The sequence below is a fragment of the Gavialis gangeticus genome, unplaced genomic scaffold (genome assembly GCF_001723915.1).
Source record: "Gavialis gangeticus isolate Ggan-Ray unplaced genomic scaffold, GavGan_comp1, whole genome shotgun sequence".
Lineage (NCBI taxonomy): Eukaryota > Metazoa > Chordata > Crocodylia > Gavialidae > Gavialis > Gavialis gangeticus.
This window is the reverse complement of record NW_017729004.1, coordinates 67786538-67799874: the sequence shown is the minus strand read 5'-3', so window position 1 is coordinate 67799874 and position 13337 is coordinate 67786538. Positions and strand designations below refer to the sequence as shown.

Genomic DNA, 13337 nt, shown 5'->3' with positions numbered 1-13337 from the left:
TCTTACATGCCTGATCATGGCTAAGTACGCTTTCTCCTCCTCCCTCCATTGTCTAAGCCTCCATGACCCAAGAGCTGCTAAACTCCTCTATAGAAGCCAGCATGTCCTTCCTTGTGGAGGCTTGAGTCTTCCTCTGCTTTGCTTTCTGGACACCAGTCTCTGACCACATCTTTGGCCAGTTACCCCATCAAGAGTATCATTGCCACCATTTGCAGGTGTCTGAGCTGAAAGTAGAAGGATGAACAGTAGTTCATTGTTTTTCTCACTGTTGCCCTAATGGCATGAAGAACTTCCAACAAATTTGCACATTTAGAAGGTTCTTTTGCCTGGCAGACTCTCCATATAGTAAGTATGCTGTCCTCTCTGCTTCCTAGGAACCTAGGAAATTAGAAGACTTGCTTGGGCATCCACATGACAAATAGCTATGGGGTTCAGCCAGTGCCCCTAACTTAAAGGAGGCTGAAATATGGGTGGGTCCATTTAAGGGGCAGGGGCGGTCTGCTGAGTGTGGTCTATTGCCTTGGGACCCCCTAATGCCCCTTAGCTATAACCATAGGACTCTGGTATGATGGCTGATGTCATTCTGATCCATGTGACCCTGCAGTGGAGATTTCTTCCAGTCATTGCTTGCAGAGCACAGTCAAGCCATTTTTATATGCCTCTTTCTAAAAGCGATAGTAGTCCCTGATGACTTCAGCTCATGGAGAGGGCAAACACGTTACACGTACACAATACCAATTCTACTAATCACCCAGTTTGCCTAAAATAGTAACTTTTAGCACAGCACACTTGCATGTAGGGAAGGAGGAATGGGGGAGGGATGCACAGTCATGCAGTTCCAGTGAAGTCCTAAACTGCAGTTCTTCAAACCCCAAACAGTGCAACTCCAACTATAACAGTTGCCTGCCACATACCATCCCTAGAATATGTCTTGTTGTAGGCTAGGTCTTCTGGGGCATTGATTCCATGGTGGGAGATGGATAGCTAGGATGTTGAAGATGGTGGGTGAGGAAGGAAGATCCCAGCTGTTGTTGTTCAAGTCTGGGTCCATTTCAAAGTCAGCGCAGCTTTGTCAGATGGCCAGCGAGCCTGCCTAATTCAACAGGATCGGCTGGAAGTCTCTGATCTGACTCAATGGCTGGGTTCCTACACTGGTGTGTAAACTGTGCATGTCTTCGAAGCACAGTTGTGTTAGAGTCCTCACTGTTCTGGGCAGCTGTGTGGGCCACTATGTCTACCACCTTTTCAGACATGGCAACCTCATTGACTGTGAAGATGTGGTGGCTGTTCCACATCTGTGCAAACTGCTGCCTCAGTACCTTGCACTTGTACTGCCATTGATCCACATCGTGGTCGTGTCCTGAGCTACTATTTCCTTGGTGATCCATTGAAATTGCCCTGCTTTGGTGATTTGAACACAGCACCTGCTAATTCTCAATCTCACCCCAGATAGTGATGAGATCTGCTACCTCCTCTGTTTTCCAGCTTCTAGCATACTTTTTCAGGGCACTGGATTCATCAGACTGATGGGCTAGGGTGAAAAGAGTATGGTTGGGTGTGTGGGGTGGATGCCCTGGATGGATCTGATGGGTCCTGGAGGTTCCCAATGGTTGTTTAGTAGAAACAGTCTCTGATGCCTGTCTTGGATGTGTAGCAAGCATGAAATGGTTGGCAAGTTACTGTGAAGGTCAATTAAAAGTTAGGTACAGCCACCATGGCCGGCATTTTTAGGCAGTATAGTTCTGCAGTTGTGGCCAGAGCAACTGGGCAGGCTTCAAGAGGGGCCAGGATTGGGGTCAGATCAGTGCATTGTAGGATACCTGGAGGATTCATGAGAATATCATAAGGCCAACAATTCATGTCCATCCTGATAGCGGATCCCCTAAACCTTTTGGAGATTTATCCTATGACAAGCAGCAAGGGCATCTAAATGCTCATGTTTTGTCCTCCAAAAAAAATTTTATCCTGTGATGAGGGTAACAAAAATGTTTCAAGGACTGCAGCACATGACTTATGAGAAGCTGAGGGAAATGGGCTTATTTAGTCTAGAGAAGGGAAGGCTGAGGAGATTTAATAGCTTTCAATTACCTGAAGGGTGGTTCTACAGAGGATGGTGGTAGACTGTTGTCAATGGTGGCGGATGACGGAGCAAGAAGCAATGGTCTCAAGTTGCAGCAAGGGAAGTTTATGTTAGATATTAGGAAAAAACTTTCTCACTAGGAGGGTAGGAAAGCACTGGAACAGAGGTTGTGGCATCTCCATCCTTGAGGTTTTGAAGACCTGGCTAGACAAAGCTTTGATTGGGATGATCTGCTTGGGAATGGTCCTGCTTTGAGCAGGGGGTTGGGCTAGATGACATCCTGAGGTCCCTTTCAACCCTAATTTTCTATGATTTTGTTCATTTTTAGAATGTCCTGGTTTTCAGATGTAGAATAGCTTAAACTAATTCAGATAATAATTGAAAGGGAAGGATTTTTGTGGATGATTCTTTTATTGGACCAACTGCATGGTTAGGATAGATTTAAACAAAAGTTCACATTCCATTGGGAGGCCATTTGAATGTTAAGGGAGCAGTCCTGGTATTTGAAGGTTTGTCTGGCTCTATCCAAACCTTGTAGTTGGTCCAACAAAAGATATTGACCACAAAAATCCTTACCTCTTGCGTATTTACTGGACCATAATGGTTACATCAGTTCAACACTACTGTTAGATTATAATAATTTTTAGAGCTGTTATACTTGGAATTACATCAGCTCTCATTGCTCTTTTATTTACTTGACTATTACCCTTTTATATTCACTAATTGCATAAACGATTGTTGTGGGTACAAACCTGATTTAAATGAATTCTGCATGCCAAAATACTGTATATTTATGCCAAGGCATTACCTCCTCACCTTGCCCTTTTTAGAAGTCCCATTGAAATAAATGTGGAAGCAAGATGAACATAGTAGAAATTAGGAATTGATTTCCATTGGATAGAATAATGTGAGAGAGAAATTAAGTGTGCAGGTTATCAACAAACAACCTGTTCTAAATTAATTATAGAAAGACTTGAGGAATAGTTAATTCTTTTGTACATATTCTTTTTTGATGCTGTCAAGGTCCACTTCCATGATCAGAAACTTTTTATTTTTCTTTCTGTCATTCTTTATATTAGGAACTGATCCTACAAATTCTCATGCAGGAGTCATCTCACCAGCTTCTGATTAAAGTACAAAGATTAATGGAGCTGAAATGTATATTCTATTTAGTATATCAGCAATATTCTTGCTCGTAAGCGATGTTGTACATTATTTTTATAGTGACCTTTAGCATGGCTTAGTTGTGCTTCTGGCACATATCTTTGGCAAAGGGATCTATTTGGATTCCATTAATTAATAAACACATCTTTAAACAAGGAGCAGCTGCTGACAGGACATTGTATCAGAGACCCTTAGAACTTCTGCAGACCTGCTGGAAAGGTTGCTGCATTGGGATGGGGTTATTTCAGTGCATTAAATAATAAATACTTAGATATACTAATGAAATGATATTCAAGAAAACTGCCGCGCTATCAGGTGCAATTTAACACCTGAATGACTTCAAATTATATGAATTCTCCCTTTTTACTTTATTTGTTTCCCACTGCTTTACTTTTATTTCAGCTCTATGCAAGACCCTTAACACTAGTTAATCTTGCTATGTTAGGTAAAAGTGAAAGAGCTGTAAATGTTTAAATCATGGCTTTATTTCTTTATATAGAGATTAATTGAATTCCATTAGGTTTTTAAGGACTGTAACTTTGTACTTGTATGAGCAAGCCCTGGTTTTTATGCTTTCCTTGTGTCATTGATAAAGCAAATGCATAGTAAAGCATATTTGTTATTTTCAGGTCTGAGAATTACTAAAAGTACTGCTACATCCCGACCTCCTACTTCTGCCAACTTAAACTTACCAGATGTGATCCAGTTGAAAGACATTGTTTGCTATTTGTCTCTGCTGGAAAGGGGAAGACCTGAAGACAAACTAGAATGTAAGTATGGCTTTTTTCCGTGTACTTGCTGAAACTACTGTGACATCTATGGAAATTTTAAATGTTAAACTTGATAATTTGTTAATGGATAATTAACACACTCTTAATAAGCTATTGGTTTACATTTCCATTATATAAACCTGTGAACTGCTGGATCTTGCACATGTAAAAGAGAAATTTCTGATTCTATATTTAAGAGTCAATACTCTGGTAAAAGTTGATGCTTAAAAAATGATACGGTGAAGTTCTGCAATTATTCTGTCTTGCTGATTTCCATATCAAATTTGCTCATTTATTTGAAAGATTTTTGTCCCCTTCTTTTCAACTTTTATTTGGTTTCTTTCATGCAAACTGAGTTATTTCCAATTTGTACATTATTGCTTGTAATATAGGTTCTGTGATCTAAATGTATTTCTTTAAATATATCTCACTAACCCCATCATATACAGTTTTTTCATCAGTCATGGGTATGAAAGATCACTTAGAGATAATAAAGATGTACAGGCAGGACTGATAACATAAGGGATTGTGTAACTATACTAGCGATATTGTAATGAAACACTTGGTAGGTTTGCTGCAGAAATGTAGACATCGGGCTCTATCTACTGGAAGTTTAGCTTCACTACAAGATGACATGTCCCGGCCTTCTTAAACCCTCTTTATGTTTCCTTACCTAGCTTATAACTATGGTATCCAAGTTCCTAGATCTGATAATGTGAGGTGATTGGTAGTTTTACCTGAGCAGGGACTTCAGGATTTGGCCCCAGAATTACTGATATTGGATTCCTGGTATCATATAAGTGCTCCTAAATTCTACTGCTGATTTTTGTCTAGGACTAGGAAAAACTGAGCTTCTAGGACCAATTGCCATTGAACAGCATTTCTCAACCCATAGGTTGCGACCTAAAAGTGAGTCACAAAAATAAATGACAGGGTCGTGAACAGTCATGGAAAAACATGGAAAATCACAGATTTTCTCCTTTAAAAGTGGGTTTCCCCTTGCAGGCTGGCAGAGTTCCAGTACACAAGGGGTTGCTTGGGGCTGCAAGAAGTGAGAGGAGAAGAGGAGAGTGATGGTCAGGTGGGGAGTGTTATGTGCATGTGCAAGTGCACACATGCACATGCCGGCCAGGCAGTATAGAGAGCAGCTTCCCATAGGTAAGTCAGTGGGGTGAAGGACAGGAGGGGGGCAGAGATAAAGCACTGGGGGGGGGCATGTGCCCCCCTCCCCCGATTTGTGTGCCTGTGGCAGGTGTGGGGCTGCAGCCTGGCCAGACCAGCACCGGCAGGAGCTTCCTCAATGGCCCAGTGTGCAGGACCCAGTGCAGGAGGGCAGAGTAGAGTGGCATGGCTTCATGAGGAGTATTGGATGAGGGTGAGGAGTCTCTCTGCCTTCACCTCCTCCCACCACCATCGCTTTCCTCAGGCTGTGGCTCTACCCCAGAGGGCTGGTGTGGTGGCATGCGGCGTGGGTGGCCTGAAGTGAGCATCAATGACCAGGCAGCAGGGTAGAGCCACAGGCTATTGTGCAAGGAGCTAGCAGCAGGAGGTGAGGGCAACATGGTTCCCTATCCATTACTCCTTGTGCTGCTGGTGGCATGGCTGGCATAGGGGTCCTGGAGATGGCAGTGACAGCAGCGAGCCTCAGCGTGCCACTCTGTCTCATCCGCTGGGCTGTGGAGGCAGTTGCTGCCTGTATTGGTCTGGCTAGGCTGAAGTCCTGGGTCTGCTGTGGGCTTACACCCCCCAGATCCCCAACCATCCCACACGCCCATCCTCTGCTCCACACACTGCAGAGCTGGGCCCTGGGGACTGGGGGCAGCGAGTCAGGAGTGAAGGACACCAGCTATCTGGGAGGGTGGGGGGCTGCTGTTTGAGACTGAGGGTCATCAGCAAAGCCATGGGGCTGAGAGTTGGGAATGAGGGGCACTGGCAATTTGCAATGTGCAAATTGCACACTTGGGAGTAATGTAGGGCCACATGTTGATATTGCTGGTAATATTTTCCTGTTGATGTTGATTTCTTTCCTCAAAATTAAGACTGTTGATCCGCTTTAACTCAGAGTGTAATAAGTATTTTGGGGCTAAAATACTTCTGTGTTTTCTACTTAAACAACTTACTGTGTCAGGACTGGCCATCAATGTTTATAAATGGATCCTGGTACAAAAAAGGTTGAGAACCACTACCATAGAAAATATACGGATGCTGTCCTGCTGGCTGACTATATAAACTACTCCAGAGTTTTAAAGTAAGAACATAATCTTCAGATCCACTTGTGGAACGAGGGTTAGCTGCATCTCTTGAGCACCAGGGGATGTGGACTGAGAGGCCAGAGTGGAGTTAGTAAGGGGATGCAGGTCTTCCTTCTGGTCCCTTGTGTTAGAGACAGAAGTTACACATAAACCAGTTTAAGTGATCAGAAACTGGTTTAAACTAGTAACAGAGCATAAGTTCAGTGAACATAAAACAGTTTCAAAATGGCCAAAACTGGTTTAAGATAAACCTGGTTGAATGTAGTATCAGACTTAACTGATTTGGGTCTAACCAGTTTATGCAACTTCTGTCTCAGACTGCTTTCTGGTTTAAGTTAAACCAGAGTCCCCCACCATCCCAGCATGCATTTCAACCCTGGGTTGGTCTATGCTGTCTGCTCCAGAGAGCAGAGCTGAGTCCACCTCTCTGCTCCCTAATGAGAGCTGGGGTGGGGTGTGTCCAGATACCAGCCAGCATGCCCCTCTGAGGCAAAGTGAGCAGGGAGGGGCTGATTCCCCCCTCCCTTTTCTCCCACTGAGGAACTGCAGCTCAGGTCTGCCTGGCTAGGGTGTAGAGGCCCCTGTCAGCCCCCTCTCTTCTTTCCTTAGCTTGAAGCAAATCGGGAGAGGGAGGGATTCCTCCCAGCTCCCTGTGCCCAGGCTGGGCAGGGCTGTCATGGAGCCGGCCCATCCCAGCAGCTGGGTCTCCATGACAGCCCAGCCTGGCAGTATGGGTAGGGGCTGGTCAGGTAGTGGGATGCCTGTGAGGCTTGGGGGTGCTGGCAGGCCCCAAGCCTGGAAGCCACTTGCCACAGCTGCCAATGCAGCACTTGGTGGCTGCAGCTGCATCACAAGCTGTGCACTGGCCTGGTGGGCTGTTTTTCCTTCCTTGCCTCCAGTTGCCATGGCTGCCCCTGCTCCTGCCACGCCATGCCACTCTGGGTGGGTGGTCAAGAAGCTTCAGCCCAGTAGCTTGTGTCCAGCACATGGAGCTCTGGCTCCAGCTTCAGCTACCCTCCACTTGCTGTGTCCACTTGCAGGGCCTGCTCATCATGCTGGGTGGGTGGAGGGGATGGAAGGCAGCCAGAACTGGAGCCTGAGCTCCTTGCACTGTGTAGAAGAAGGGGTAGCAGCAGCAGCTGGAGGTGAAGGGGGCAGAACTGCCTGCCTGGCCCTGGCCAGTCCACAAATTGTCATGTGGCTGCTGCTGCTGGGTGCTTCACAGGATAGGGGGTGTGGCAGTGGCTGTGGTGGGCAGCTGCCAGGCTAGGGACTCACCAGCACCTCTGAGCCACCTGGGCAGCCCACTACTCAGCCAGCCCCCACCTGTGCTGCCAGGCTGGGCTTTCACAGAGCTTCAGCTGCTGGGAAGGGCCTGGCCCCCTTGGCTCAGCCCTGCTTGGCCCCTCTACCTTCACTCTCAGCAGCACCTGCAGGCTGTCTCAGCTCAGCTCACAGCTCTGCATCTGCAGCCCCAGCCCCGGGTAGATAGCAGGGACATGCTGGCCAACTCTGGCCAGGACCCCTGCCATCCAAGCATGAGCAGGAGGCAAGCAGCTGCTGCAAAAGGGAAGGGAAGGTAGCTCTAGTGCAGGGGTGGGCAATTTTCTAAATTTTTTATGGGTCCTGCGGGCTGGATAGAATGGCCTGGTGGGCCACATGTGGCTCATTGGCAGCATTTTGCCCACCCCTGCTCTAGCACCACCCCCCTCCTGCCTCTGGCTTCTAGTCTGAGTCACTGCAGGCTACGTTTCCAAAATCAATAGTGAATGTTTATTCACTTGCAAAGACTGAATCAATTCAGGCTCTGGTTTTTTGAAGTTCTGTCCCTAGCCTTAGAGATATTTCAGAAAAGAGGAAGCAAGTAAATATCAGAGAGCGAAACATCAAGTCAGTCTTGAGTGCTGTTGACCCAGCATATCTAAGGAAAAGGAGACATACTATTTTCATATACAGTTTAGAAAAAGGGAGTCTTGGAGACGAATAGATATAGGAAGAATATAATAATCAATAGATGTTTTAATATATGGTCAGTAATTTATCACAGATTGATATGGAATCCCTCAGGTCAAAGGGTTGTTTATAATCATATTTATAAGCCTTTTTACTTACATCCTTAAAACAGTCTTTAACACTACAAATCCTATCTGTGACATTCTTAAAATAAAACCATCCTCCTCCTAATATTTTTTGTAATAGGTCTCCTGTATCTGTGTCTATGCTGTGGTTCTGGATATGCATTTGTGGCTGTAGGAGCTGTGAGGATGTATATCAGCTTCCATAGCACCATTCAGGGCTGTCTTTCCACAAATTGTCTGTGGTACATTGCAGGACAGTTGGTCTCTGCTTAATTGCCCTAAGACTAAAATGTACTTTGTTGCTGTGTTAAAGAAACATGGATCCATTAGAGGAGTTCCTTCTTTTGTGGTCCAAGAGTTTGTGACAGTTAAGGGAAATAGTAGAAAGAAAACTGCAAAAGTCACTGCATGTGTACAACATGATAGAAACAGCCAGGCCCAGGTACTGTGCGGGGCTCTTAAGCAGGTCAAGTACTTGTTCAGAAGCTTGCAGAAGAGACTGTGGACATGCTAAGAGTTCCTGGTTCTTCTCCCTCTTCAAGGTCTCCTTCCAGAACCTATCTGGATTTCTCAGTTCCTGTTCATCCCAGGCCAGCAATAGTGTCCTGAATCCAAGTGCCTTTCTTCGTATTTCTAAAATGAAGGTGTCCACACCTGCCTGCCTTTTGCACTTTGAAACAATGTTCATGTGTTCAGGCTCCTGGGCAGGGTGCTTTGGCCTTTGAAACTTAAAGTATGTGTGGTGGAAGAGGGAGAGAGTTTACTCAGTATTTCCTCAAAGAAAGCAAGATTTCTTTTTCTATGATTCACTCCTTTATTACCAAGCCAATTTGCAGTTTTTATCGTTTCTGGTGTTCCTCCCCTCATTTTTGAGATGGGGTAGCAGGTGAAAGTTGTGTAAAACAGCAACTAATCACAAAGTGGTCAGTTCTTTATCTGTTCTAATTCGTTCTTTAAAAAAACGCAAGACATCTATCCATCGTGCTTGCCTGTTTAGGTTGGGGAAGAGGATGAAAAGGAACCTCTTCTACCTAAGTTCCCTGGCTTTTTTTCCCTCAGGCTGGGACAAACCATCTAAGACATGAAAATTGTGGAGATTTCTTAATAGAAAAAAGAGGTGATTCTCCAAACCAGGGAAAGTGTTCCTTCAAGGCATGCGAAGGAAATTTTTAGTAGCCTACTGGTCATATAACTTATAAGTGAATAGAAGAGTCTTTACAGTTGTGAAGGTAGAACAGCAAAATTTGCAGTAAATGACCAACTAAAATTCCTGATGGGTGACAAATTTGTCAGCCATATTTCCCAGGACTGGGTAGACATTAGGGAGAACATTGATAAGCTACTGAAGTAACCACTGCTTTCATGATAGCCATACATAAGCTATAGCACCCTCCACAGGGTTGGTTATGAGAGGAAGACCAAAATGGTTTGGAATTTTTCATTGAGGACTTCATTTATATTGGCAAAAACAGTGAAAACTCAACAGGACCATAAACATTATGCTTATATGGATCATAATAATTTATTAAACATTGATCTTATGCAACAACTCCTGAAGATTGTATGACCAAAGAATGATAGTTAGTATTGTTAAGGCAATGCAGCAAGGCATTCATCATTTTGTTTGCCTTACTTTTTTTCTCCCCACTACTCAGCCATTCTCTGGGAAGACCATGGAGTGTGGAATTAGGGAGAACATACCCTTGTATAAGTACCATATATGGTTTCAGCCATAAATAAATCTGACCTCACCCCCATGGAAACCAAAATCTGCTCCAACTTTACCCTCTTTAGTCATCTATCAGGGACTCCCTTTCCTTTTCTGCCAAAACATATAGAGGTGGTAGGCAGCATTTATTGGTCCAAAGATTCTTTTTCTTTGGTTGTACTTCTGCAGGTCTTCCTGGGTAGGTACTCAGGTGAATCTCCTAGGGTTTTCAGGGGAAAAACATTTTGAGGAGGCCTTTCTAGGTTCACTGTGGGTTGAGTCTCCATAATTTCAGTTTGACCTTAAAACCTCTCTTCAAGAGGCTTCTCTCCCCCTTCCTCCCTGAAAACCAGCTCCTCCAGGAAAGGAATGGGGTTGTAGAAGGTTGCAGGTCTGGTGTGCAGAGCACTGGCAAACACATTGAAGCTCTTTGAAAAAGGGGAAAGAAGGTCGTTTACTGGACCTCTGGTTTGTGTCTTTTCCATTTTAGAAACAGTACTTTAGGTGTTTGGTATATTCCTTGCACTGCAACCTGGCCCAATGAATGCTTAAGTTGAGCATGTTCACTTGAACATAATATTTCAGGAGTGGACATTCCTCCAACTGTAGTTGAAATTGTGGTTCCTAGTGTATCTCCTCCAAATAGTAACCAAAGTTCAACTATACTTTTCCAGCCAGTTAACTGCACATCAGGAGCACATTCTCAGATGGCGAAAAGAGGCCAGGCTGGCCATCTGAAGCAGCAGCATATGTGGAAAGTGAAGGGTTAAACACTCCACAGCTTCCAATTGGTAGTGGAGGAAAAGGAGGTGTACAGAAGGGCTGGAAGACACAGGGACAGGGAGTTGTGGTAACATTGGTGAAGGACTGCCTGTATTCGGGTTCCGTAACTCTTGATTATGCTGTAACCTCACTGCCCATTGATTGTGCACAGAGGTGAATAGTAACTTGAGTAGGTCCTGTGGGCTCAAGCTGCACTTGTCCTGAGAAATTTGCTTTCAGACTGTAGACAGATGTAACACTAAAGCATTTCAAAAGGGAGCATATTGTGGGAGAATACCATGTGGGAACATTTTTTCAGCTGAACTGATGTAACTCTTCCATCTGTTGCCACCTATACCAGTATATTGCAGCTTAAAATGATGTAATGTTAAAACTGAATAGAACAGATCAGTTTACCATGTACTTAAAGCAGACAGAGAAAGCACCTAAATCTAATTTTAATGACTTGGGAGTTCAGCAGTGTATAGACTGTGTTTCATCTACATTGCTCAACATTTTTAGCATGACTGAAATTTTATAGGTATGTCATTAGCTATTTATTTTTGTTGTAGATAGTTCTCCAGATTTTACATTGAGATACATAGCCTCATTACAGAATGACAGTTTAACTTCTGTTTTGTGTTCAGCTCCAGTATTGTATAGAACTCTCCAGTTGATGACATCGCTAGAAATTCAGTAACTCAATAGGAAATACCTTCTTGGAAGAGAAGAGGAATGCTATATTGATTACTTACATAATACTGAGTAGTCAGAAAAGAGAGAGATGAATGAATGGGTGGGTGGATAGATCTTTAAATTAAACACTTAAAAAAAAAGAAAAAAAAAAGGGTTTTTTGGTTTGGAAATAAAACAATTTCCAAAACTATAAACCTGGAAAGTTTTGTCATTTCTAAAGTGAATCCAAGACTACTAAAGGGTGAAAGCTCGAAGCCAAGCATATTTATGCATTACAACTCTGACTTTTTAGAGTAAGTCTAAACTATACATGAAAATGGAATTGCAGCACAGGCATGAAAATGTCCATCCAGTGATAAAAAGAGTCAACTAGCTACAAAGTCAGTGCTTAAAGATGTGTAACAACTTTATAAATGGTTTCTGTTCAGCTTTAATTTGAATGTGCAACAAGGCCGAAAGTTCATTATCTTGTCAAATGTTTTTTTCTGAATAGGAATGAACTCTTGTATTACGCTCAGATGTCTTTGTAAAATTACGGATAATCTGATCACTAGGGTGTTCTGAGAGAATATTACCATGATTTCAAAGAAACATCTAATATGTTTATTATGTGTAGCATTGTGAACTGAGTGAAACGAGACAACATAACTTTGTAAATTTGTTTACACATGCATTAAACAGACCTGTTAAGTGTTGTAAAATACATTCTGCAATTATATTTAGCTAATCAGTAAGCATTTGTAAACTGAATTGAAGCATTTGCAGTAGGGGGCCAATAGATCATATGACTTAATGTAGGTGCAGTCATGATCTCAGGTTTGAGTAAGATATTAATTTTAAGTTTTGCTCTGGAGTTAACAATTTAAACAAAATAGTTTGGATCTTGGAGTTTTTTCCCCCTTAATGTAATGTTTCTCTTCCTTCCTTCCTTTTTAGTTATGTTTCGCTTGTATGACACAGATGGAAATGGGTACCTGGACAGTTCGGTAATTTTATTTACAAATATTGGTAATTTTTATGAAACTGCATTAATTGACACAGACAGCAAACTTTGGTGGCAATAATAGAAGTAATATAAAGTATTCAATAAATATATGCATTAGGGGTGTGCAAAGCAGGCTGTATTTGATTTGAATTTGGATTCAGCCTGATTTGGGGGACAGTGATTCTATTAATTGATTTAGATTATTGTCCTGATTCTATTTGGCTGAATCTGAAGATTCGATGCTGGTTCGGAGAATCGGCGATTCAGCCATAGACACAGCTTTAAATTTTTTTTTCTACATACCTTGAGTTACCAGGCATGGCTCGTGAACACTGAAATGGCGGGGCAGATGGAGCATCTCACAGAAGTGTGGGGGACCCCACCTGTGTTGGCTCCAGCAGTGTAAAAAGCTGCCCTGTCCTGGCCCCATCAGTACAAAAAGCTGCCCTGGCAAGTAGCTCAGGGCAACTCGCTCTCAGCTTCTGGGGCCCGGCTAATTGGTACCTGGGGACACTACCCCTTGTGCCAGCTGGACTGCTGAAGCAGCCCCGAGAGTTCCCTGTACCCTTTACCCACTGCAGCAGTCTGGCAGTGGGGGCTGCTGCCTGGCTGTGACCTGCTGCGCACCTGCCCTGCCTGGCCCCACCCCCTGCTTCCACCCCCAGACCTCCCCAATGGCTCCCCCACCCAGCTCTATCCACTGCCTACTTCCCCAGACCTCCTGATGGTGGCCCCACCTGGCCCCATCCCCCGCTTGCACCCTCAGACCCCCGATGGCTGCCCTGCCTGGCCTCAGTCTCCCAGTACTTCAAAAAAAAAAAAAAAAAAAAAAGGGCCCCTGT

At 43.9% G+C, this 13337-nt stretch overlaps 1 protein-coding gene across 2 annotated transcripts in view; it reads left to right on the top strand.

Moving 5' to 3' along the window:
• The window catches only part of DGKB (diacylglycerol kinase beta), a 742837-nt gene that overhangs the window by 153758 nt on the left and 575742 nt on the right, over window positions 1-13337 (top strand). For both annotated transcript variants that reach the window (XM_019508504.1, XM_019508505.1), the window contains exons 5-6: window positions 3874-4014; window positions 12447-12496. In XM_019508504.1, the coding sequence (XP_019364049.1) occupies window positions 3874-4014; window positions 12447-12496 (191 nt within the window). The remainder of the gene's footprint in view (window positions 1-3873; window positions 4015-12446; window positions 12497-13337) is intronic.